The following is a 24,563-nucleotide window of genomic DNA, read 5'->3' as shown; positions in this document are numbered from 1 at the left end:
GATGTGTACAAGGCAGTTGCCCAGAAGCTACCCAAGCCCCTGTCCCTTGTAAGTACCCATGATCCTGGAGCAGCAGGATGTGGGCATCAGTTTCTCCAGCTGCCCAGGAGCTCCAATGCAGGAGAAGTGCCTTTCATTGGGTTCCTCTGGGGCTTCTGCAGAAGGAAGGGGCATGGCCCTGTGCTCTGAGGACTTGGATAAAGCCTCACGTTTCACCCTGTGCTATTTGAAAAGCCAGGAGGGGATCTTCCAGCTGAGCCCCCTCTCTGGCTCAGTGTATGCTGCAAAGTGAGGCTAAGATTCCCAGTCAGTATCTGCATAAACGCTTTGCTGAATGGGGGCCAATACACCAGAACATCACCCATTTGGTTTGGGCTCATGGGCAGGGATTTTATGTTATTGAAGTCCTGCCAATTAAATCAGGTCACTCCAATCTCTCCTTTCTGCTTCTCTGGCTCTCTCACATGTTTGTGTCTGTTCTCCACCCCTGCGCTCCAGCCCACCGCCACAGGCAACTGCTCTGGGAATGAGGCAGAGCCCAGCTCTGCTCCTGAGCATGAAATGGGGATTCAATGGCCACAGTGGTGGGGACATCCAGAGAGCTCTGGCACTGCTGGATGGGGCTGGGAAAAGCAATTGTGGGGAGAAAGTGCTGGAAAGCAAAGGGAAGCTGGGCTGCACCCCCCCCCCCCCCAAATCCTGCCTTGGTCAGAGCCCCACAACCGTGCCTGACTGAGCCACCTCACCCTGCATCGTCACACTGGGTGCCAAGGTGGATGGGGTCTTCATCCCTCACCTCTCAAGATGAGTCACAGGCAACCAGGCCCACAGATCTCCTCTGAGACACAGCAAAGTAGGAGGCAGCTTTTCCCTAATGTTTTTCAAGGTTAAGAGCCTCTGAGCTCCCCTTTCCAGGGAAGGTGAACCGGGGGCAGCACGTCTGACCTAGGAACCCAGCCACCCCAAGGTGCTGCAATACCCATGGGGCATCTGTTCTGTCAGCTTGGGTGCACTGGGGACAGGGTAGGTGTGAAACACCCCCGAGACCCTGCACAGCCAGATCCTTCCAAAGGCAAAGCAGGTCCTTTGGGTGCTGGTGGGCACCCACAAGCCCACCCTGCTGAGCCTCCCACTTCCCTCCAGACCATGCAGCATCGTGGAAGAGCAGCCTGTGGGGTGAGAACCCGAGGATGTGCTGCAGGTGCCGAGGGCTGCGAGCTCAGCCCTTGCCGGAGCTTTTCCTATCTGGAGCTCGGCAGCATCACCCAGAGGGGCTGGGGGTGCCCCTCGGGTGCTGGGCAGAGCCGCAGGGGTTAAGGGCGCAGCCGGCAGGAGCGGATTCAGGTGGGAGGCTCGTTGTGGCGACAGGAGCCGAGCGAGGAGGAGGAGGAGGGCTGGGAAAGGGAGGGGAGAGGAGGAGGAAGAGGAGGGGGCAGCCTTTGCAGGCAGCGGCTGCAAAGGAGCCGAGCGAGGGGAGGGAGAGGTCTCTCCCCGCTGCCTCCGGAGCTGAGGGCAGCCGCAGGGGCGGCCTCCAGTCCCTTGATCCCCACCACAAAGGGACAAGGACAGACACCCCCCCCCCCCCCCCCCCCGGCTCGGGCAGGTCCAGCGCACCCCGGCCCTTTGTCTGTCGGGGGGGACTCTGCGCGACCCAGATGTGCGGGCAGCTGAGGCCGATGCCAGTGGCGCCGGGGGACGGGAGGAGAGCCCAAGGGTAAGTGAGGCTCCAGCCCCAGTGAGCGCTGTTTGGGGGGCGGTGGTGGCTCTGGGGGGTGCTCTGCGACACGGAGCCGCTGCTCGGCAGTTTGCGGGGTCAGGGTTTTGTTTGGGTTCATTTTCTCCTTCTCCTCCCAGAGGAAGGGGGTGAGAAATGGTGCGTGTGAGATGTAAGAGACGGTACAAAGGGGAATGCGCCCCGCAGCCGTGCGCTCCGGGAGGGAGGCAGCGGGGAGAGCAGGTTTGCCTTGGCATGGACGGGTGCGCGGTCCTGGAAACTCTTCTGGGATCGAGTCGATCCCCACCGAGGCACCGATGGGAACGTGGGGTGACCGTGACGATGCCGGAGGGGGGGATTGAGACGGAAGCGGCTGCGAGCAGCTCCCGGTGCTTGAACCCCTCCGGGGGAGTGTGGAAGGAGCGAAGTTGAGTGCAGGGAAGAGGCTGCGTTAAATAAACCAGCCTGGTCCTTTGGTCTTCCCCCTCCTCCGAAGGGTGATGGCAAAGCAAACCCCGGGGGCAGCCGTGTCGTTGTAATGTGCTGGTTCTGACCCCCAACCCTTCCCGATCCCCTCCTCTTGCCTGCACCCACCTGCACCCCTGGAATCCCTCGTACCTCCACTGTGTGTGTGTGGCTGTGCCCTTGGGAGCGACGGGGATCAGGGAAGGGCCGCTGTGCACCCTTGTGCTGACCCAGTCTGGGAAGGGTGCTCAGGGCTGGGGGACCCTATGGCTCTGTGTGTGGCTGTCCTCGTCTCTCCCTGGTGTTTGGACAGGCACCGGCTCTCCTCACATCCTCTCGCTTCACTCCACAGTCTGGAAAAAGAGATCTGAGGGCTCTCAGCAATGCCCTTTGCCACCCAGGGCTTGTCCCAGCCTGGCAGTGAGACCCCAGAGGGAAAAGGGAAAAGGACCCTTGGAGCAGTGTTTCCCAGGAGGCTTTTGCTGGGAGTTGCAGGCAGATGCTGCTGCCAGCTCTGGGCATGTTCCTGAAGCCATGATCTAGGAAGCCTGGGAGGTCAGAACCATGAACAGACGCTGCCTGTCTCACCCACCTCTTGTTGCTGTGCCGGTGCTGAGCCAGGACCCAGCCCTGCCGTTGCTTTGGGGATGAGCATCCCTGCTCCCGCAGCACGGATGCTGGCAGAGCTCATAGCAAGGCTGAGAAACAAACATCTTGCTTCTGTCTCTCAAAGCCTGAGCACAGCGCAGCCCTCGGATGATGGGATGGCTTGCATGCAAGTTTCCCAGCGCACTGATTGCTCCCTGCCATGGGGCTTTACCTCTTGTGGGTGCCCATCAGTCCCTGGTTCATGTCTGGGATGTGGGGTGCTGTCACCCAGCTCCCACCCTGGCTCCCTGTGCCCCTGGTCCTGCTGGCTCAGCCTCTGCTGGGTGCATGGCTCTCCTTTCTCCCTCTATAGTCACTAGGGGCTGGTCTGGCAGGTTGTGGCTGTGCAGGGCAGGGCTGAAGCCCACATCTGGGGGTGAATCCCTGCTCCTCAGCCATTTTAAACCCCTTCCTTTGGGTGGGACCTTTCTCATCTTCTGCAGTGTAAAAACAGGAGCTCAGCATCAGCTGCCAGGGCTGAGCTGTGCCAACACCCATCGCAGAGCCTGCCAGCTCCCGCTGGTGCAGGGGAAGGGGGTGGTGGGCTAGGCAGGACCGGGAGCTAAACCCATCCCCATGCACGACGGGTGCTGGAACGCCAGGAATCCTCTTTCCCCACAGTGCTGTACATTAAGCTCTGTAATTGCCTCCGCAGGGAACTGGGGCAGCCCCTCTGCTCAGCGCTTCAAAGGCGGTGATGGGGAAGCTCCGGTTCCCAATGGAGCTCCAGCAGCTCGCACCAGATGTAGCTGCTCCTGCTTTGAAGAGCAGCAGAGGGATCGGCCCTGCTCCTCGCTGGAGCTGGTTGCTGCCTTTTAGGGATGTGATCCTGAATTTCCTGGCTAGAACACAGGGATGGAGGAAGGTCCAGAGCTCATTCCAGGGGGCAACTGAAAGGTAGGGACTCCATCACCCCGCCAGCATCAAACACAGGGAATGTGAGCACAGGGCTCTCTTGCTTGCTTTATTCCCAACAGATGATGAATCACCTAAACCACCTTCAGGTCTGGTGCTGGTCCCTGAATGCCTCCTCCCTTCTGTCTTAAAAGCTGCCCATGGGATAACATTCCTGTTGGCACGTGGCTTATTTCCTAAAGAGCAGAGATGGCAGCCCAGGACCCGTGTGATCCCCTCTGTGCACACAGCAGCTCACCACCACCCTCCCTTATGGCTCTCACAGCCTTTGGCCAGGAAGCACCTTAAGGGGCTGTTTCGCTGCCCTCCACCCAAGACAAAGCAGGAGGCCACCGGCACTGACCCCTGGCTGCTCTCCCTCTGTTCTGCATGGGGTGGAGGGCACCCATGGCTCTGGTTTTCCTCCTGGAAATGGAACTGTTGTTTCCCTCCCCTGCGCTCTGCATCAAAAGCTGCGGCTCTGCCCATCCCTGGCTGGGGAAAGCCACCAGAAGGTGAATGGGAGCTGCTGCTGAGCTCAGTGCTGTCTGCTGCTTGCTGGAGAAGAGCATCAGGAGAAACATCACAATGAGATGAGCTGAAAACTACTCCTTGAGATGGGAGCCAGGCTCTGTCTGCACGGCCCCACGCTGGGCTCTGCCTTTGAGCTCAGGCTTTGGCTGCTGATGCTCTGGAGTTATGAACCCAGGACATCCCCTCTTTGCCCTTCTGCATATGGCCCCCTCCATCCATCCCCACACGTGTCCTTTCCAGACCCCTCACTGCTGGACTGGCTGAAATGCCCAGCTGCTCCAGCTCATAGGTGGTGAGGGATATGTGCAGGGTTAGTGGCTGTTGACGGCAGAGAGTATTTTGTGATAAATATATTTATAGTGGGTTTTGTAAGAGGCTGTTCCAGTGAGTGGGTTTTAGGAAGGCGATAAATGGCTGAGAAAACAGCTCTGCTTGCACCTCGGAGCAGGAGGGAGAGCCCCAGCACCCGCTGCCTTTCCCTATCCATTATAGTGGTGAGCACTTGGGCCTCTTGGATGTGGGAAATGAGGTCCCTCAAAAGTCACCATCCCCAAGAGGGAGGGATGAGGGCACAAGTACCCACCCTGTCCCCTCAGAGCATGGAGCCCTTGCGGTGGGTGCTCCCCAGGAACTGTTTGCAAACACGCTGCCGAGCAGGAATTCTGTGTCGGCTCCGCTTGGTGTGTAATGCTGAATAACAAATAAAAACCGGGAAAATTGGGATCTGTTCCCAGACAATTCACAAAGGGCTTTAATTGGGACTTAAGTGGTGCCTAAGACTGGTGCTGGCTCTGTGCATGGGGGGTGCTTTTCACCCAGACAGGGAAAAGGAACAAACTTAGTCAATAAATTACTTGTGATAAATTATTCACTGGCTCTACATGGAATTAATGCCAGCTCCCCCCTTGCAGCAGCGAAGAGCGGCTCCAATGGCTCCTGACCCCATCCAGGCTCCCATCAGTTTTCATAGCCTATCCCAAGCGCTATCAGAAAACCCTATATGGTGGCATTTATAACCAGCCATAAAACAAATCACTCCAAGATTAAATTCGTGTGTGAGGTCGGAGCTTTGTCCTTCCTGCTGGCCACAGCTGAGCCTGGGGTTGGGTTCTGGTTTTGCCATTGGGTCCTGTGACGCTTCCTGCTTGCTTAGACCGTAAAAGCCTTAATCAGCAAGGAATCTGTAACCAGCTACAGGGGGTTCCCATTTGAACCAGCCTTTCCCAAAGGCAGAGATGAGCCAACTCCAGCTCCCTCCTTTGGGGACACAAAGGAAGAAAGCATCTTTGCCCCAGAGCCCAGGGAAGCTCATCTCTGCTCTGTCCTGTGTTCCTGTTGTGGCTACAGATCAACAGCCTGGGAATACAGAGGGGAAAAGGCAAAGGAGAAAAACCACCTAAAAATGAAAAACTGAGGGTTTTCCCTATGTGTGCAACATAAAAATGAACCCGTTTGGTGTGTGCTGGACCCAGCATTTCCACTGGGGGTCGGTCGGTTGTTATAGTAAAATTATCACATTTAATCAAACGGTTTGGTTGTTCAAACCACTGTTTGGCAGCACATAATCCCATCCTCTCCCTTGGCTGGAAAAGCCCATTTGGACTTTGGACTCGTTGTCCCAAAGAGGATCTGCAGCGTTTGATCCAGCTTCGCAAATCCTCGCGGTTGATCAGAAGCTGCATTTCCCAGTGTAGCTCTTTATTCCCATGGAAAATCCTGCCGAGTCCTATTTCTGAGTCACATTCCCAACCTCCCACGTGCTGCCACAGTGCTGGGGCCGGGCTCGTTGTCCCGGCGCTGCGCTGGCGCAGGGCTCTGTGCAGCTCCAGCTCACCCGCACCAAGCTGCAGCCCATGGCTGCTCTGCTTCCCACCCTGCGGCAGGGCTCATCCCTGCAGCCAGCCCTTGGAAGCACCGAGGAGCAGGTCCAGGGTGGGCTCCATTGCTGCTGGGTTGGAGCACTGTGCCCGAGTCCTGCTCCGTGCTGGAAGCACCACTGTTCTTCCCTTCCCGTGAAGCTATTGCTGGAGAGGGAAGAAGGGTTTCAGTGATGCTCCAGCTTCATGGCTCTTGAATGCTGTTGACTCCCTCTGTGCTGGTTAAGCCCTCTTGGGAAGCTGCAGACCCCTTTGTCCCCCCTTCCCTGGCTGCTGTTGTCCTCCCTGGCTGAGCAGCCCCATGTTGTGCTTTGATTTAGTTTCTATTTCTAAGGGTGAGGAGCAGGGATGGGGCAGGGAAAGCCAAAGGCAATGGTGGGTGTGCAGGGAAGGGGCGATGGGCTCTGGCCTCATGGAGCAGCCTCTCCCAGTGCATGGCGTGGGCTGATGCAGATGCTTGGTGCCATCTGATTTTTCCTGGTGTCCTTGGTGCGGATGCTCTCCTCGGGCGGTGCCTGGGAATACCTGAGGAGCTGAGTGGTTTCTGAAGCAGGAAGGGGTGAGTTTGCAGCCAGGGTTGATCGGGCTGAGTCCTCCCTGTGCTGAGTTTCACTGAGGAGCAGCTCAGTGTCCCACCAGCATGGCTGAAAGCACAGCATGGAAGTGGTATCTCAGACCCCACCGAGCAGGGGGTTCACACAACCCCTCTTGCTCCTCACAGGGCTTTTGTTCCCTGTTTCACTGGCTCCTGCCCCCCAAAAGCCATTCCTTCCCAGACCCCATGGCCCTCCTTGGCCTTCCAGGGAAAAACCAAGCTGTGACTTAGCAAAGGGAAGCACCAGAGATGCTGTTCCCAAAGCTGGATGCATCACAGGGCACAGCCCACTCTGCTGAAGGCCCCACACACCCCACTGTGCTGGGGCACAGGCAGCCCCTCATCCCCCTCTTGCCCTTGGGGCTGCAGGCAGCCAGGAATTGCCTCTCCCAAGCCCGTGCTGCTGCAGGATTGCCCCACGGTGCTGCTCGCTGCTCTCCGCAGCAGCCCAGGATGACTAAGAGGCAATGAGCCACTCATCCCCATCGGAAGAGAGCTAATTCTGGGAATAATCGGGAAGAAAGCTCCCGGGGGGAGATGCTGTGTGCGAATCCAAGACAAGTGGGTGACATTTCCGCCAGTCACATGCAGCTGCGGGAGGGGGGACACGCGTGGGACCGTCGAGGGCTGTGATTCCCAGCTGATGGAGAGCAGCATCTTCTGCTCTGCCCGTGCTCGGAGCTTGTTTCATCCTGTGACAGCCGGCAGGGACAGGGACCACGTTTTCCTGTTGCATGGCAGCCCTGGGAACTGGGGGCTTTGGAATTAACATGGGAAAAGGGAACAAAGAGACTCGAGGGTCACTTCTTGGCTCAAAGCTCTGGCTCCAGTGCACCAATGCCAGGGGCTGGGTCACCCCAGCTCCTGACAGTCTTGGTCCTGCAGGATAATTCCCTCTGCACCAGTAATTCCCTTCTCCCTTCCTCTGCCCTCAGGCTCTCAGCAGCCACTGAGATGATTTTAATTAAAATAAACCCAAGTGGGGTTTGCCAGGAATAAGCCCAAATCCTCGCCTGTGAAGGGTTCTTCCATCCCTTGGAGCAGCTGCTCTGGTGGAAGATGCCTGTGGCAGGGGTTGGAACTGGGTGAGCTTTAAAGTCCCTTCCAACCCAAACCATTCCATGTTTCATTCTGGAGAGGGACCTTTAGCAGCCACTGAGGGCCCTGGAATTCACCTATGGGTGGTGGGACCCCAGTGTAGGAAACTTGGAGATTTGGGGGCTGGGTGTTGGGTCCTTCCCATGGGTGGGTGCAGTGAGAGATGTGCAGGCCCCTTGGCTCATGCTGCTGGAAGGACCACTGTGGTTTGGGAGTAATAAATCATCCCCATCCCATTGTAAACCACGTCTGTGGTCTCTGCTGGTGCCAAAGCCCCTCTGCTCTCCAGGGAGGGGCTCAGCATCCCCAGGCCCCATAAGGGTAGTGCCATGGAGCCATCCCAACTTCTCAAGCCCTCCTCAGCAGGGGGTTCTCTGGGAACACCCGGGGCTTTGCCTCCATCCCCATTGAGCAGCTCTGTGCCTGAGGAGGGGGTGCAGCATCCCCAAAGCCGTGCCGGCAGTTGCTATGGCAACTGTACATTTTTCTTATGATTCCTAATGACTTATTGCCATTTGCACCGATCTCCATCTGCTTTTATGACTGCTGGAGGTTGCCTCCTCTCCCCTCAGCCCTAAGAGCAGGCACATCCCAAGTGGGGCCAGAGCCTGGGCTGGGCTGGGGGTGCCACTGTGGTGCCTCCAGCTTCAGGAGCAGCACCCCTGGTGCTGGGAAGATGTCCCCTGGTGAAGATCTGAGCTCTTCCTGGGTGAACCCAGCACAGGGTCTTTGTGCCTTCACCTGAGGGCCAGGTCCTGGTTGCTGGTCCTGAGCTTTGGCCCTTGGCTGTCCCCTGTGTTTTGCACAGGAGAAATAGCATGGAGGGTAAACAGAGACCCAGGGAACAAAGCTGCTGGCATGGCCAGGACCAGCTTCGTGTCCACCCCTTTATTGTCACCCATGTCCTTCTGGCTGAAACATTGGGTTTGCAACTCCTGCTGAATTGTTTAAGCCATAAAAGCATGGAAAGTCCTGGGAGCTCTCGGGGTCAGTGAGAAGCTGCTGCAGCACAGGGGCTGGGGCCTGTCCCCCTTGCCTGATGGGTTGTCACCAGCCTGGATCTGCTCTTCTTGTTTTGTTATTGCTGGAGCTTCCCTCCTCTTCGCCCTGTCCTGCAGGCACAGAGCTCGGCTGCTGGATGCAGCACAGGGAAGGGAGAACTGAGCTGTCCCTGGGCAGCTCTGGGGTCATCCTGGCAACAGAGCAGAGCTCCTCGGGATGTGGTCTGTGGTGGGAAGCAGGATGGGATCCAGGCCTCTGTAGGGCAGGTTCAGCCCCTCTGGAGCATTCTGCATCCACAGACACCATTGGTATGCTCTGTTGTGTCACCCCACGGGGTCCTCAAGCCCTCAGGAGGTGATTTATAACTCCAGCCCATTATCACAGCCACCTGGCCTAAGAGCAGGGCTGGGCTCTCCCCCTGTTGCATGTGTGATGTGACCATGTTCTGCACCCATCCACTGCTGCTGCAGTCACCTGCCCATCACTTCGGTGGTACCAAACCCTGCCTGTGCCCCTGCCACCAGTGAGTGTCCCTGCAGGATGTCCCAGGCTCCCTTCACCCCTGGAAGAGCACTTTAAGCCATGTGTGGACAGGAAAGATGGAGCTGAGCTCCCCAGTGGCAGTCCCTGGTTCCCCAGCACTATCTGTGCAGCATTCCCTGCCTGCAGCAGGATTGCTGAGCTGGAGAAATACTGTTTCCAACAACAGGCACCTCCAGAGAAATAACAGGAGAGATCCCACCATGGATTAGAGTTTAATTACACCCAGGAATTCATTCCCTATCTAAAGCCTTGTTTAATAACTTGCTCCTCCCCACACCCCCTCCCTGCTGAAGGAAGTTTAAAGAGCTGTGATTTATCCCTCTGAAGGGACTAACATCTAACACTGGGATGGCAAAACATTTCTTCCTAGCATATCCCAGAGGGACATTCTGGAGCAGCTCCTGCCATTCCTGTGCTCTGGACCCAGCACCCTGGGCTGCTGTGAGCCACCTTCCCCAGCGCTCCTATTGTCACACTGGGAGTCAGTGCCTTATTCCAGGGATTTTGCCCAGCAGAAGGACATGGATGAGCCCTCCCTGGTTTCTGTCCCCTCTGCCTGTAGCCCTGGGTGGCTTAAGGCTGGTCTGTGCAGCACCACGTGGGTACCAGAGCTCAAAATCCTTTGACATTGCCGAGAGCATCCTCACTCAGAGGATGCTGCCCTTGGCCTTGGTGTGGGTAAATGAAGGGGGGGAGTCTTTGGGGGCTGCTCTGTAAAAGAGCCAGCCTTAATGACCACCCCCAGGCTGTGCCAAGGGGTGTCCATCCTCCCTGTTTTTGAGTGGGTCTGCCAGGGAATGTCACCCAGGATGATGCAGCACAGGCAGCATCTGGCCATTGGTCTGCCTGATTTAGGGCCCGAGATGCCCACAGGCTGGGACAGCGCCCAAGCCTTTGTGCTGGACAGGATGAGGACCCCGGAGTGTCCAAGCGACCAGGAGCAACACAGAGATGGACACATTCGTCTGGGCTTTAACATCTTGAGAGAGGAAAGCTCCAAGAGAGCCTGCTGCAGCTCTAGGCATGCTCCTTGTTTGTCTGACTGGAGAGATGAAGAAATGAATGGAAGAGATCTGAGCATCTCTCTTCACCCACAGCTCCTCTGCAGGACTGGCTTTTCAAGAGGACTCAGTGTCCAGAGCTTTGGAGCTGTCTGTATCCTGTAGATGAGACCACGGGAGATGATTCCTTTGCAACCCCTGTCCCAAATGGTTAACAAGGAGCTGTTTCCCTGCGGCGGCGGCGTTCCCTCCCACCGCAACAATCTGCGGGGTCTTTCCCTGTCTCTGCAACGTACAACAGAGGGAAATGGTTTGTCATGGCAATGTAGATCATCATTTCCTGGCGTGCACCTGTGTCTCCAGCACACACAGTGCTGCAAGGCACAAACACACAATTGCGGGGATTATGAGCTGCTATTGCTGTCATGTCGCAGCTCAACAGGCGTGTACAGCCACAGGAGCTACCACATCCCAGCCCCTGGCAGCCGCCTCGCTCCGTCCTCTGCGCCAGCGGGAGCTGCTTGTGGCTCAAATCAAGCCAGGGATAAGGACCCCCCTGGCTCCTGGGGACCCATCTGCAGGGACAGGAGCTGCAGCCGGTGGGAGATGCTGTAGCTCTGCATCGCTGGTTGTGTGGGATGCAGAAGGGTCAGGCAGGGAACAGAGGCAGCAGCAGGGCTGTGATGGTGGTACCGTGGTGGGGAACCAGGCTGAGATATCCCCTGCTCCCACAGAGACACTCATGAACCTCTCAGCTAACCTGCAACATGGGGAGGTGGGAAGGGGAAGGCCCCTCTGCTGGGCAGTGATGGAGAGGGGATCGCTGGGGGCACATCACAGCAGATGAGCTCCTGCGGGAGAGCCACGCTCCAGCCTGCATCCCAGGACATGGGGCTGGTGCGAGCCTGGGTTCTGCAGCCCCCCGCAGAGCTGGTGAGCACCGTGGCACACAGGAGCCTGCCAGGAACCCAGCGGGTGGGAAGCTGGAGCGAAGGTAGGAGCGGGAGGTCTCCCTTTCCGCTGAAACCTGGCACCTTCCCCCTCTCTGGCAGCCCCATTAGCAGCTATAAATACAGCCGAGCACTCACAACACCCTTTCCCGAGCACCCTGGGGATGAGAACCAAGAAGGATGCTCTGAAGGGGGAGGCTGATTGATGGGAGCTGGGCTTGACGCAGCACGCTCGGTGCCGGATGGATGCCGGAGCCGCCGCGGCTGCAGCACTCACCCACCCCGGTGTGAATGGAGCTCCCCCCGGCTGGGGGTGCGGGCAAGGCCCCTGTGCCCCAGTGCAGGGTGAGGACCATGGGTGCTATGGAGGCAGCAGGTCCAGCACTGCTGTGCCATAGAGCCGGGAGTAACACAGGGTGAGCCCAGTGAGGGGGTCTGGCAGTCCCTGGGCTGGTGATGCCCAGCAGTGCAGCCTGCATTCCTGCTTGGAACTCCTCTTCCTCAGCAGGGTCCAAAGCCAACCCACCTGGGACTTGGAACAATGAATTCCCTGTGCGCACAATCAGGTTCTGAGGAGAACAATTAACTGGTCACAAATTGTAATTGTCATCTCGCTTCTGATTTTAATTTGCCCTAATGAAGGCTAAGTGATTCCGTCTCGCTCTTCCTCCCACGGCCCTTGGGCATCCCCGCCTGCAGCTGGGCCCTTCCTGGGCTGGAAAGTGCTGGGGGAGGCCAAGGAAAGCCATTAATCCCTATTGAGGACTGCTTGGTTTCAGATCTCATGGCCAATAAAAGTTGTATTTAAGGGAATTGGCTGCCTGTGTCCATGCATTCTGGTTTGTCACAGCCCGTTTGCCTCTTGCGCTTGCCCTTTGAAGCAGGGGCTGTCATTTAATCTTCATCTAAAACAACGTGGTTTTGTTCCCCCTTCCTGGCTTTAACTCGCTGCTACTTGTAGGTGTCTGCCGGCCCCCTGCTCTCCCCACCTCCCCACCACATCATCACCCGTAGCACCTCTTACATCTCGCTGTAGTCTCTAATGAATTCACGGCCTCACCGAATTGCCTTTCACTTAATACTTCATTGAGATTGAAGAAGGTGGTTGCTGGGGCTCGAATACCAAGTGGGGCTCTGGCGGAGCTCAGGTCAGAAGCTGCTTGATGCCAGAGAAGCAAAACTGCCCAAGTTTGGTGAGTTTTGTGTCACCACCTCGAGCCTCCCGAGCCTCCCTTCCCCTCTTCCTCAACAGGAAGTGGATGCTGGAGCTGTCTCTGGGATACAGCAGCCCCAGGCGCTGGATCTGTTCACGCATCGCATCCTCCACTCCCGAGTAGCCCGGCCCCAGCCCCCTCCTGCTCTGCAGCTTCTGTGCATCACTGAGCACTGGGCAAAGCAACAGGCAGGGAGCAGGGGCTGTGCCATGGGCTGCACAGCTTCCCCCAACCGGCACCAAGGGCCAGGTAATTCTAACACAAGCACTAAGGAGAGGGCTCCTTCGGCCTGATGGGGAGCCTGAGCCTCCTCTGGGGTGAAGCACTGCAGCTCTGTAATAGCAGCAATTGAAACTGCAGAGGGAACGAGGCGCTGGCAGGTGGTGATCACCGGGAGTGGAGCAGGAGCTCTGATAGCTTTGTTTTAAAGGGGAATGGACTTTCTGTGACCCATGGATGGATGGAAACCTGGTTTCATAACTTCTCCAAACCCCATGAGGTTGAGTGGCCTCGAGCCCCATGCTGGGACATGGCTGCTCTGCTACTTCACCCCATCAAAAGCAGCAGGCAGGGGATAGAGAGCAGGAGCAGGGCACGTCCCTCCTGTGGTGCTGTCCCCGGAGCTGGATGCAGGATGGGGGGGGGGGGGGTGTCTCCCCTCCCTCATGCTCTGGGGATGCAGCCCCACATCCCCCCTCAGCTGCCCCGAGCAGTGGTGCCCACCCGGTGCAGGCAGCTCGGGGTCACCAGCGCTGGTCCCACTGTCACCAGATGGGGACTGGCAGCTCCTGGAGCTGTCACTCAGCGCTGGGCTTGGCAGCAATCACGTAATGATGGGGCCTCATCAGGGCCAGGAGGAGCCCGTTAGAGCCTGTTTAATTGGTCGGGTCCTGTTCGGTGCTGAGTGATGGTGCTTGGCTGGGGAGGGGCAGCTCTGTGCTCATTAAGCCCCAGGATAATCGCTGCAGGTGTTTTGCAGGCAGAGGGAGGGTTCAGCAGCTCTGGGTCTTCCCTCTGCTCTTCTTAGAGCTCTTCCCTGCAGTGGGTTCATTCTGGGGAGTCTTGGGGCTGTAAATCTGCACCCTCAGAGGAGCCTGTCCCCACTTTTGTCCCCTCAGCAGCGTCTGCTTGAGCTCTTCCCTCCTCTCCCTACCGTGCTTGGTGCAAACACCCTGGAGGTGGCTGCAGAGGAGGCACAGGAAAGGTGAAGTCCTTTATTGTGCTCTGTGCTGTGCAGAGCTCTTGCTGTGGTGCTGCTGCTGGGGGCTCCTGCTTGAAAATGGTTCTTGCCTTTCCCTTCTCTCTCAGTGCACAGGCACACACACGCCCGCAGCCTGTGTTGGGCTTATCAGGCATTTTACAGCCCTTCTGTATACCTGTAATGACACATCTGAAAGCTGCTCTGAAAACAGCCCCTCTCCTTCCTCCTGCGCCGGAAAGGGATAAAGATCCACTCGGGGCTCAGCCATGCGGAGAGCAGCTTCTGTGCCTGTTTGGAAAGCAGTGTTCTGTCAGTTCCTTCCGAGACAAGGCGATGGCAGCTTGTCTGTGTCCTGTCCCCCGTCCCCCCTGCCTGCCCATGCAGCTCAGGTACCCTGACTGCAGCAGCACCCACCCAGGGATGCACCCACCGGCTGCATGTGTGCTCCTGCCCACCTCTGCCATGGGGGATGCTGCATCCCCAGGCTCTGGGTTGGGTCCGGAAGAGGAATCTGGGCTGTGCCTTAGCAAAGCTTTGCTTCTAGAGAGTCCATGGCCACTTTCCCTCCCACCCTATGGACTCAGCAGTCACTGTGCCGAGTTGTCCTGCTGCCAAGCTGGGAACCCCTTAAGTAGGTGGGACAGGGGCAGCAAATGTTCCCAGTCCTCTTCCTGTTCCTATCTGGGGTTTATCATTATTATTTCAGTTTCGCTCCACTTTGAATGACAGCTCTCTCCAAACAGCTCATTTGGAAATGTCAGGTCCATTCTTGCTAAGTCATCAGTCACTGTGATTGGTGCTGACAGATGCCCTGCAACAGTGCTGCGGTATCTAATATACTGAGCTGCAGTCCTTTGTAATATCACATTAGTTTATTTATACAGCATGGCATGAAATCTCTCCTTTAGCAAAGGGAGAGGAAGGGGGGATTAACCCTTCCAGTGAGGTTCCCATCTCTGTGTGTTCCATGTGGGAAACCAGGGTTTAGTGTGGCATTTCCATCACTTAAAACTCCTCATGTCACTGGAATTGAAACAACTGCAAGATCCTGGATCATGGTCCTCTGCAGTAGCACTGGCCCTGTGAGAACAGCCACTGGATTTCTCTCCTCACTCACATACTTGTTGCACACAGGTGGGATGTGCTGCATCCTGGGCAAGTCCATTGCCTTCTCCCCACAATTGGACTATATGGCAGGGGCAGGGGTGGTGCTTTAGGCTCCCCCTTCACCTTCCCTTGTATTTATGCAATGCTTGGCCCCATGCAGACCACGGCTTCTTGGCATCCTGCCTCCTCTTGCTCTTGGGGAGTAGCCGTGGTCACCAGGAGCAGGATGGCAAAGCCCACCCTGAGAGCTGCTTCCATGCAGCCCCTCATCTGCATCACTAAGCTTTTTTTGCTCTCTGGTGTGCTGGATGTGTGAAACATCCTAGTTATCGGCTGGAATTGGCAGGGCCATCTGGGAATCACATCTGCTCCACTCCCCAGGCCGGGGCTCTCCCCACAAGCCTCTGTTGATCGTACTCAGTTTCCAGCTTGCAGTGAGCAAAGGGCTCAGGCTCAGCTCATGGATGTGCTCCTGCAGCCAGAACCCATGAGTGGGATGAGCCGTGGTGTCACCCATGGGTGCCTCCATCCCTGCGGTCCCACCAGCTAAAGCAGGCAGAGATTCCTGCTGGAGCAGGGCTGGGGCTAGTGCCTCCAGGGTGGGGATTCCCTGGATTCTCCTGCTTCCCGGGTGGTTCTGAATGATGGGAGCTGTTCCCAGAGTGCAGAGGAGCTCAGCAGGGCAGGGATGTTCACCCTGCCACCAAGAGCAATGACCTCACCCCCAGCATGGGCCACACTGGAAGGGTTTGGCTTGGAAAGCACCAGCAGAGCCCATCTCCCTCAGGGGACTTTGCACCAGGTTGTGCTCTTGTGACTTCGTTTGAATCTGCCCAGCTTTGGCACTGCTGCTTCGCGTCCCTGCTGCTTCATACCAGCCAGGATGTGGCTCTGGCCACCCCCATCCTGCTGGGAGATGCTCGGTGCTGTGTGTGTGGGTCAGGAATGTGGGGACCCCACAGTGCACCATTCCCTGTGCTTGCTCAGTGTCTGTCCTGGTGGAGGGACCTGGTCCTGGCTGGCAGGTCTGTGGTGAGCTCATTAGGAAAGACCTGGAGGTGTTTTCCAGACCCTTCAAGAGCTCACCTGAATTATTGAACACTTTGCAGCCAGCGGGGAGGAGGAACCGGGAGAGCTCATTACAGGGCTGGGAATGGCTCTCAGGCACGGCATGGTGGGGCCAGCACGGATCCTGCTGCTGGGCTCGCTGCTCTGGGCATGGGAGATGTGTTCTGTGCCTCTGACCTGGGCCGTGTGGAGCTGAGCCTGGCCAGGAAGGTCCTGGGAGGTGGTGCCTGTGAGCTGGTGGTGTCTGCGGAGCTGGGGAGTGGGAATGAAGCACAGTAGATGAGGGTGTTGAATGGGTTCGGGATGCTTGGGGCATCCTGCCTTGCTGGGACCCCTCTGTGGGTGCTGGGGCTTGGCACATGGAGCTGCCCACCCACCTGACTGCGACCTCACTGATCACAGACAGCGTTTTCTAAAGCCTCTGGGAGCTTAAGGAGGCAAATGCCATTTGAAACCCTGCACTGAGCTCTCAGAGGCTCAGCAATGGCTTCTGCAGCGGAAGAGCTCTAAATTAGCGGCTTGAAGACCCTGGAGATAGCTCTGGAAGCAGTGGCTCTGCCGGGAAGAGCACTTGGCAGGCAAGGGATTATCAGGGAATTGATAAAGCAGCGGAGCAAAGACAGTGATGGGAGCAGAGCCTGGAGGCTCTACTGCCGTGGCCTGGGGGTCACAGGGGGAGCTGGCTCCCACCCCAGCACAGTCCCCAGCGCTGCTCCCAGTGAGAGCCTGTGGCATCAACTGCTGCCACCAGGGAGGAAGGGAAGGAGGAAGATGAGGAGTAGGGAAGAGTCCTGGGAATGGGCCCCGTGAGGAATAAACCTCCAGAAAGCCTCAGCTCCACTGTGGGAGCCGGGTTTTGGAGAAGCTGCTGCGCAGGGACCCCAGCTCCTTCCTGAGCATCCCTGACCACAGGGCACCTGCTGTCCCAGCAGGATGGGACTCTGTTTATTCCTAGGCAATGAGTATGGGACAAAAAGCAGCTGCATGGGCAGATTGTGACTGAGCAAAGCCAAATCCTCCGTATTCCAGGCTGGAGGCTATGCTGGAAGATGGCAGCAGCATCTCTGGGAAGCCAGAGATGTGGGAGCATTTTGGAAGCAGGCAGAGCCACTGCAACCCTTCCAGAGCCTGGGAGCAACAGAAGAGCAACAACAGGCTTATTTCCCAGCCTTCCTCATTAAAAACCATCCAAAGGGAGGGAGAACAGCATCCAGATAAGAAGCTGCTGCGTGAGGCTCGGGCAGATGGGCTCGATAGCGAGGTGCAGGCAGCGGATTGCTTTGCACGCTCCCGGCAGCTCTTATCTCCTGCCTGCCTCCTTGACAAGCAGAAATGACGCCCTCTCCCCCCTGCCAGCAGAGCTGCAGGAGGCCGCAGGCAGCATCCCTGGGTCTCTGTGCAGGGGTTCCCATGCTCCACGCTGGTTTGCTTTAATCAGGGGGGAAGCTGCAGGAGGGGCACAGCCTCCCTCGCTGGAAGCAGGCAGCAGAGCCATGCAATGCATCCGGATCTAATGAACGGCCTCAAACAGACAAAGTTTCTCCCCTTGCAGCCGCTGAATGAAGCTGCCTGACGCTGTGTGGCCGCAGCACGCCCGGGGTGCGGAGCAGGGTGTTGCCATGGTGCGGGGCTGCGCTGGAGCATACAGATGAGGGATGCTGCTGGGTGCCGGGGGAGCCGTTGCCACGTTACGGGCAGGATTCGGTGTCTCTCCTTTATCTTGGGCTGGTTCCTGGTGTGTGACGTGGGGGCCTTGCTCCCGGTGTCGGGATCTTTGCTCCGAGCAGAGGAAACTCTTTTCCACCCCGGTGCTTTGAAGGTGCTTGCACAGAGATAGGAGCAACTGGGAAACATCCCGGGGTGCTTTCATCGGTGGGAAGTAGGGGATGTGTTTGGCTTCCAAATCCAGCAAGCACTTGCGTTGCCATTGCCTTGCATTGCAGGTGTGAGAGCTTGGGAAGGAAAGCCTGAACTGTTTTGCCACATTCCCAGCAAGGATCTAAGAGGGGGTGAGCCCAGAAACCCTGACCCACAGGTTACCCTGCCCATGCCTATGCATGGAGCAGTTTGCCATCAGCAGTAGAAGCAAATTAAAGCCCGGGACACAGGAGAGCAGGGCTCAGCCAAGCTTCCACTGAGGCCTTCAGCTGCATTGAAGCCTCTGGTGTTCCGGGATGTATGTGATGGAGTGATCCCTCGTGGCGATGACAATGGCTTTGTCCTACTGTAACTGTACTTGGGGATCTAGATCAGGCAGGCTGTATAGGATACAGCCCTGTGGTGAGGAGGCAGTGATGGAGATCCAGGACAGGCATTGATGCGGACCAGGATTTAATGCAGCATCTTCCTTCAGATAGATGATGTAGGAGTGTTTCTGGTAACAGCAGTGCACCCTATTTCTAACATTTACAAGTAATTGTTACAGAACTCTATTTACTTCCTGCTTTTATCACCTATAAAAGTGAAGCTTTCACACAAAGGTTTAAATGGGGGAAACGTGACCTCAGCCTGGGGACAAAGCTTGCTATGTGCCATCAGAGAAGGTCCTGACCTAAGAGCAGCCAGGGCTGAGAGGTGGGATGAGGTCACGGTGAGGCTGTGCCGCTTGGCCTCGTGTTGTCTCAGTGTGCAGAGGGGCTGGACTGGCAGCGTGCGCATGTCCCTGGTGCGAAGGAAGCGATGCCCAGGACATCCTCACGTTCCCATCCTGGCATCCTGCACTTCCTCCTCCCGTGGCTGGAGCAGACCTGAACGCTGCTGGTGCAGAGCCACGGGCAGAGTGGGGTCCCACTGGGGGTGCCGGGCGCCCATCGCCTCCTGCCCGGCAGCACTCGATGGGAGCATCCGGCTCTGCTGGCACAGGAAGGGAGAGGGAAGGACAGGAGCACCCCGGGCTGAGCTGCAGCCGTTTATCTCCAGATCCGGGCTGTTGGACAGGTGACAGAGGGAGAGAGGCAGCGGGTGAGAGCTCCGGGACCAAGGCTCCCCCTTATTCCTTCTCCTTCCATATTTCTCCACTCTCTCCCCCTCTCCATCCCTGAGCACACCTGCCTGGGATGGACAGAGATTCCTCATCAGCGAGTAACACCACAGACAATATCATGGCAAATTCAGGCTGGTGCCACGTGGAGCCTGGCCCTGGGCACTTTGTGCCTCATTTCCCCAGGTAAAACCCTCACCAAAGGCACACTGGGGCTCCAGCACCTTTGCAATCCCACTTGGCAGTGAGCTGCATGGAAAGGGGATGGGAGAAATACAGCCTTGAGGTCACAGAAATGCCCTGGGGAGGTGAAGGGATTGGGTACATGCTGGGAAAGGAGGGAAGAGCCAAATCGCATCCCTGGGGTGGGGATCAGGGCAAGAAAAGGCATTGGGGGTATTTTCCACTTCCCCATGTGCTGGGGCACCACAGGGAATGTTCCAACACCCCCTGGAGCTGTATTTTTGGTGCAAAACAGCAGAAGAGCAGAAGCTTCACCCATCTCCTGCTGTCACTGCCACTGAGCCCACGCCAAGGAAGAGCCTGGAATAGCAGCCGGGGGCTGGTGGGGAGCTGGGACATGGAAGCTCTCAGAGCCCAGACAGGGTGTCCTGGTCCCACCTCACCCAGCAGCCCTCCTGCTCTGCCACTGCCTCCTCCTGTTCTCCGAGGCTCCCATTATCCTGGGCAGCATCTCCCACTCCCTTGCAGGCAGTGGCTCTGTCCTGGGGAGGAGATGTCCCCTGCTCACCCTCACAGCCCCAGCCTCATCGCTCCATTCATTAGCCTCAAATCTGAGTCCTGCTCTTCCCTGCCTTGCTCTGAGTCTGGGGAGAAACCAAGGGTTTATGAGGGGTCAGCTCCATCCCTCCTGAGGTCTGTCCTGCCTCTATCCTGTACCACAGGGTTTGGAACAAGGTGCTTTTCCTGGGCTCTTCCCACATCCCTAAGGAAACAAACCCTCACGTTCCTCTGTGTTACTGTTTTGGGGAGAAAAGATCCTATAATATTGCATGGCCGCAGGGATTTACAGCCACAGCAGTGCCTGCGCACTTAGAAAGCTGTGGGTCCATCAGGAGGACGCAGGAATCAATAGAGCCTTCCCCTGCTTCAACGCTGTTTCTCCAGGAGATGCTTTAAAAGCCGATGCCCTCGCAGCAGGGGATGTGCGGGATCGATTCTGGCACAAGGCGTGGATGAGGCAGTGCTCAATAACGTTTGGTTGGAAGCCCTTTCCTCCCTGGAAAAGGTGCTAGGAAATGGGGCAAAGCTCGAGCTGCACCCAGCACGGGGGGTGTTGGTGTTTAAGGGGTTTCTCCATTCCCCAGGAGCTTTGAGTGAGCCCAATCAGTTTCCTGCTCCCTGGAAACTGCCCCCACCTTGGGCCACTGCTGTAGAAGGATCTGGGAGGCTTTGTCCTGGGGGGTTTGGGTGGTTGCCTTGGGTGCTGCAGCTCCACCATGCAGGGGCTGTGCTTGCTCATGTGCTGGTGGCCTTGGGCAGAGCATCTGTGGGCTGGTTGCACTCGAAGCTGAGGGCATGGCTGATGCCATGGGTACAAAACAGACCGGATGGAGGTGCTGGTCTGTGTTGAGGCTGGGCTGGGTGCTGGGGGGACTTTGCCACAGGTATGAAGTCTCCTCTAACAGTTTGTTGTGGGGCCTCTTTCAGGAATGACCCTGAGGAGGAGCCCAAAGGATGCAGCCGGCTGCAAAAATGAACCATCTGGGGAGGAAGAGGAGGCGAAGCTCTGAGTGAAGGCTCCAGCCCTGGTTGTGATGTGCTCCGGGGGGGCAGGACCAGGCTGGGCAGGCGGCAGCAGAGGCTGATCCTGCCAGGGGCTCGCATGGAGCATCCCCTCCCGCAGATGCTGTTCCCCCCCTGCTGTGGTCCCATGCCCTGCTCCGGCGCTGCCCTGTGAGCGCTCCTGCTCCCTCCAGCCAAACATGAGACGCTTCCCAAGCAGCTCGCTCCTGCTCTGCATGGTGGCTGCCGCCGCCGCCATCCCCATCGTGCCCTGGAAGGTGAAATGCCCCCCGCAGTGCGTGTGCCAGATCCGGCCCTGGTACACCCCACGCTCCGTGTACCGCGAGGCTGCCACTGTGGACTGCAATGACCTCTTCATCCCTGCCGTGCCCCAGGACCTGCCCGAGGGCACCCAGACCCTGCTCCTGCAGAGCAACAACATCGCCAGGCTGGAGCAGAGCGAGCTGGGCTACCTCCGGAACCTGTCGGAGCTGGACCTGTCGCAGAACAGCTTCTCTGACGTGCGGGACTTCAGCCTCCGGAGCATGCCCCAGCTGCTCAGCCTGCACCTGGAGGAGAACCGGCTCTCCCAGCTGCCCGACAGCAGCTTCCCAGGGCTGGGGAACCTGCAGGAGCTTTACCTGAACCACAACCAGCTCCGCAGCATCGCGCCCCGCGCCTTCGCCGGGCTCGGCAGCCTCCTGCGCCTCCACCTCAACTCCAACCTGCTGCGAGCCGTCGACAGCCGCTGGTTCCAGACGCTGCCCAGCCTGGAGATCCTCATGATTGGGGGGAACAAGGTGGATGTGATCCTGGACATGAACTTCAGGCCCTTGGCCAACCTGCGCAGCCTGGTTTTGGCCGGGATGAACCTGAGGGAGATCTCGGACTATGCTCTGGAGGGGCTGAGGAGCCTCGAGAGCCTCTCCTTCTATGACAACAAGCTGGTGGATGTCCCCAAGCGGGCGCTGCAGCAAGTTCCTGGCCTCAAGTTCCTGGATCTGAACAAAAACCCATTGCAAAGGGTCAAACAAAGCGACTTCACGAACATGCTGCACCTCAAGGAGCTGGGGCTCAACAACATGGAGGAGCTGGTGTCCATAGACCAGTTTGCCTTGATCAACCTCCCCGAGCTGACCAAGCTGGATGTGACCAACAACCCCAAGCTGTCCTTCATCCACCCCAATGCGTTCCACCACCTTCCCCAGCTGGAAACCCTCATGCTCAACAACAATGCCCTAAGTGCCTTGCATAAGCAGACGGTGGAGTCCCTGCCCAACCTGCAGGAGATCAGCATCCACAGCAACCCCATCCGCTGCGACTGCGTCATCCGCTGGGTCAACAGCACAGAAAACCACATCCGCTTCATCGAGCCCCAGTCCACGCTGTGCGCAGAGCCCCTGGAGCTCCAGAGGAGGCACATCCGGGATGTGCCCTTCCGGGAGATGACGGATCAGTGCCTGCCGCTCATCTCCACCAAGAGCTTCCCCTCCCGCCTGGAGGCGGCCGATGGTGACAACATCTCCTTGCATTGCCGAGCTCTGGCAGAGCCGGACCCAGAGATCTACTGGGTCACCCCTTTGGGGGTGAAGCTGCTCCCCTACACGGAGGAGGGGCGGTACCGGGTGCACCCTGAAGGGACGCTGGAGATCCGCGGGCTCTCGGCTCGCGAGGCCGGGCTCTACACGTGCGTGGCTCACAACCTTGTCGGGGCAGACATCAAGAGCATCAGCATCGTGGTCAACCACTCCTTCCCCCTCAGCGAGGACAGCCTGGAGCTGGTGGTGGTGGACGTCCAGGCCTACCACGTCCTGCTTGCCTGGAAGCCACATCTCAACACCATCTCCTCCAACCTCACCTGGTCCAGCTTCTTGCTTAGCTCCAACCTGGACATGACCAACGTGGCGCGGATCCCCATGGGCACCCACACGTACAACATCACCCGGCTCCACCAGGACACCGAGTACTGGGCTTGCCTCCACGTGGCCTTTGTAGACTTGCAGACCAAGGTGGCTTGTGTGAGCACCAGGACTAAGGAGGCTGCCCCGCGCTACCTGCTCCTGGAGGGCAGGCGGAGCATCCTGATGGTGCTGGTGCTCTGCCTCCTGCTCCTCGCCGCCGGCCTCGTGGCTCGCTATGGCACCGGGGCAGCACCGCGGGGGGGCATGGCCATGCGTGTGATCTACCCCCCCTTTAGCCAGCCCTGGGCTCGGGGGCAGTGTGGGGGGCAGCTCCTGGCTGTGGAGGTGCAGGCAGCCCCCCCAGACTGCTGAGAGCTGCTGGGGGTGAAGGGGGGGGTGGGAGGCAGGGAGGGGGAAACTCTTTTTTACCAAAACCTCCAGAACTGAACAAACCCCCCAGGAATTCCACAGATGTGACCTCGGGTCGATGGGAGAGCAGCGGCGCTGGAGGGGTCCGGATCCCTGTGCAGGGTCTGGATCTGGGCATGGCTCCGGAGCAGCTGGGAGGGCTCAGTGGGGCCCAAAGGGACGATGCCCTGAGCAGTGGAAGAGCCATAGAGGTGATCAGAGGATCACCCCTTCCGTCCCATGTCCCCTGGCACCACAGACACTGCAGCGGCGTCGGCTCCTCCCCTGGACACTCCCTGGTCTGGAAATACAAAAAGGCCTTTTCCTTTGGGATACATCTCCTCTTTGTTCCTTTTTTGGGTTGTTTTCTGAGCATTGAGATAATCAGCCACGACCTTCCCAGCACCTCCCTGCCCTGTTGCTGGCTGGAGGGGAGCAGAAGGGAGAGGAGGGTAAACTAAGATTGATGCTGATGGTGACACATGTCTCAGTTGGCATCCCCATGGGGCTGGCTGCAGCGGGTGGGATCCTGCATCCTGGTGTGAGCTCAAAGCTGGTCTGTGAACCTGTGGGTGATGTTGAAGAATAAAACCCGGAAAACTGGGAAGATAAAGGGAGGGGGAGGAATTTGCTTTTCTGGTCTTGTTTAAGGGAAAAAAAGGAAGTAAATCCTTTGTGTTCTGGTGTGTGGCTGGAGGGCTTCATGGTGGGAGCCCCTTGCAGACACTGAGGGCTCTGTGGAACAGCCCCTGCACCCTCTGCATCCCTGCGCTTGTGAAGGGGAGGATGCACCGGTATCCCCTGGGATGTGCCAAACGGAGGGATGCAGTGAAGCCAAATGTGATGCTGCAGCAATGCTCCTCTCCCTGGTTCATGTGAATGAGCCATCCCTTTGCTTGGGCCTGCAGCTCATCCCTGTCTGCTAGCGGGAAGGGTTCTGGGCTGGGTTTTGCTGCAGCCCCAAACACAATGTGCCTTTTCCAACACACACAAGAGCCTGGTGCAGCCCCGTGGTGTTGGCACAGTGCACACGGAGCTCAGCCAGCACCTTACCCAGGGTCCTCTCGTGGGAAAGACCAGGAAGGCCCATCCCAGGCAGCCCTGGGGGTGGGGGGGTGAAGGTACCCCAGGAGTTGGTGTCTCTATGTAGATGTGAACTCTCTGGGGTGGAGCTGCTTGTGCCCAATTACTGGGGCTTTGAAGGGTCCAGAGGACCCTGACACAGTAAAAAGGCGGCTCCAGTTAGAACAAGGTTTAAGCAGCAGAAGGGATTCAGCACTGAAGCAGCTTCACTGACCGCAGGGAGCAGCAGGCTCCACCCCAGGGCACCGTGCAGGGACGCAGCTCTCAGAGATGCTCAGGTGAAGAGCAGGGGTGGCTCCATCACCTCCTGTCCTCTCCTTCCCTCCCATCCATCCAGGATGTCACCAGCTTGTTTGGGAAATGCTTCTCCTCCAGCCTGTGCCACCAGGTCCCCCCTCGGGGCACAGGTTCCTCCCCCATGATCCACACTTCCTGAGCTGCTCCTCAGGTTTAACTTCTCTGTTTTTCTTTCGTAATGTATTTATTGCCTTCATTTGAGGAGAGGCAGAAAATCCCTCAGTCCCCTGCTCCTGC

General features: G+C 57.9%; 1 protein-coding gene across 1 annotated transcript; it reads left to right on the top strand.

The window, feature by feature from the left end:
• Positions 1 to 1,598: 1,598 nt before the first annotated feature.
• Positions 1,599 to 22,910, top strand: LRRN2 (leucine rich repeat neuronal 2). Its single transcript, XM_005140871.3, has 2 exons — positions 1,599 to 1,714; positions 20,563 to 22,910. The coding sequence occupies exon 2, from the start codon at positions 20,838 to 20,840 to the stop codon at positions 22,908 to 22,910; it is 2,073 nt and encodes a 690-aa protein (XP_005140928.1). The 5' UTR covers positions 1,599 to 1,714; positions 20,563 to 20,837.
• Positions 22,911 to 24,563: the final 1,653 nt, after the last annotated feature.

The sequence above is a fragment of the Melopsittacus undulatus genome, chromosome 16 (assembly GCF_012275295.1).
Source record: "Melopsittacus undulatus isolate bMelUnd1 chromosome 16, bMelUnd1.mat.Z, whole genome shotgun sequence".
NCBI classification, from domain to species: domain Eukaryota; kingdom Metazoa; phylum Chordata; class Aves; order Psittaciformes; family Psittaculidae; genus Melopsittacus; species Melopsittacus undulatus.
The sequence above is the reverse complement of the archived record's forward strand: the minus strand, read 5'-3'. Positions and strand labels throughout refer to the sequence as shown.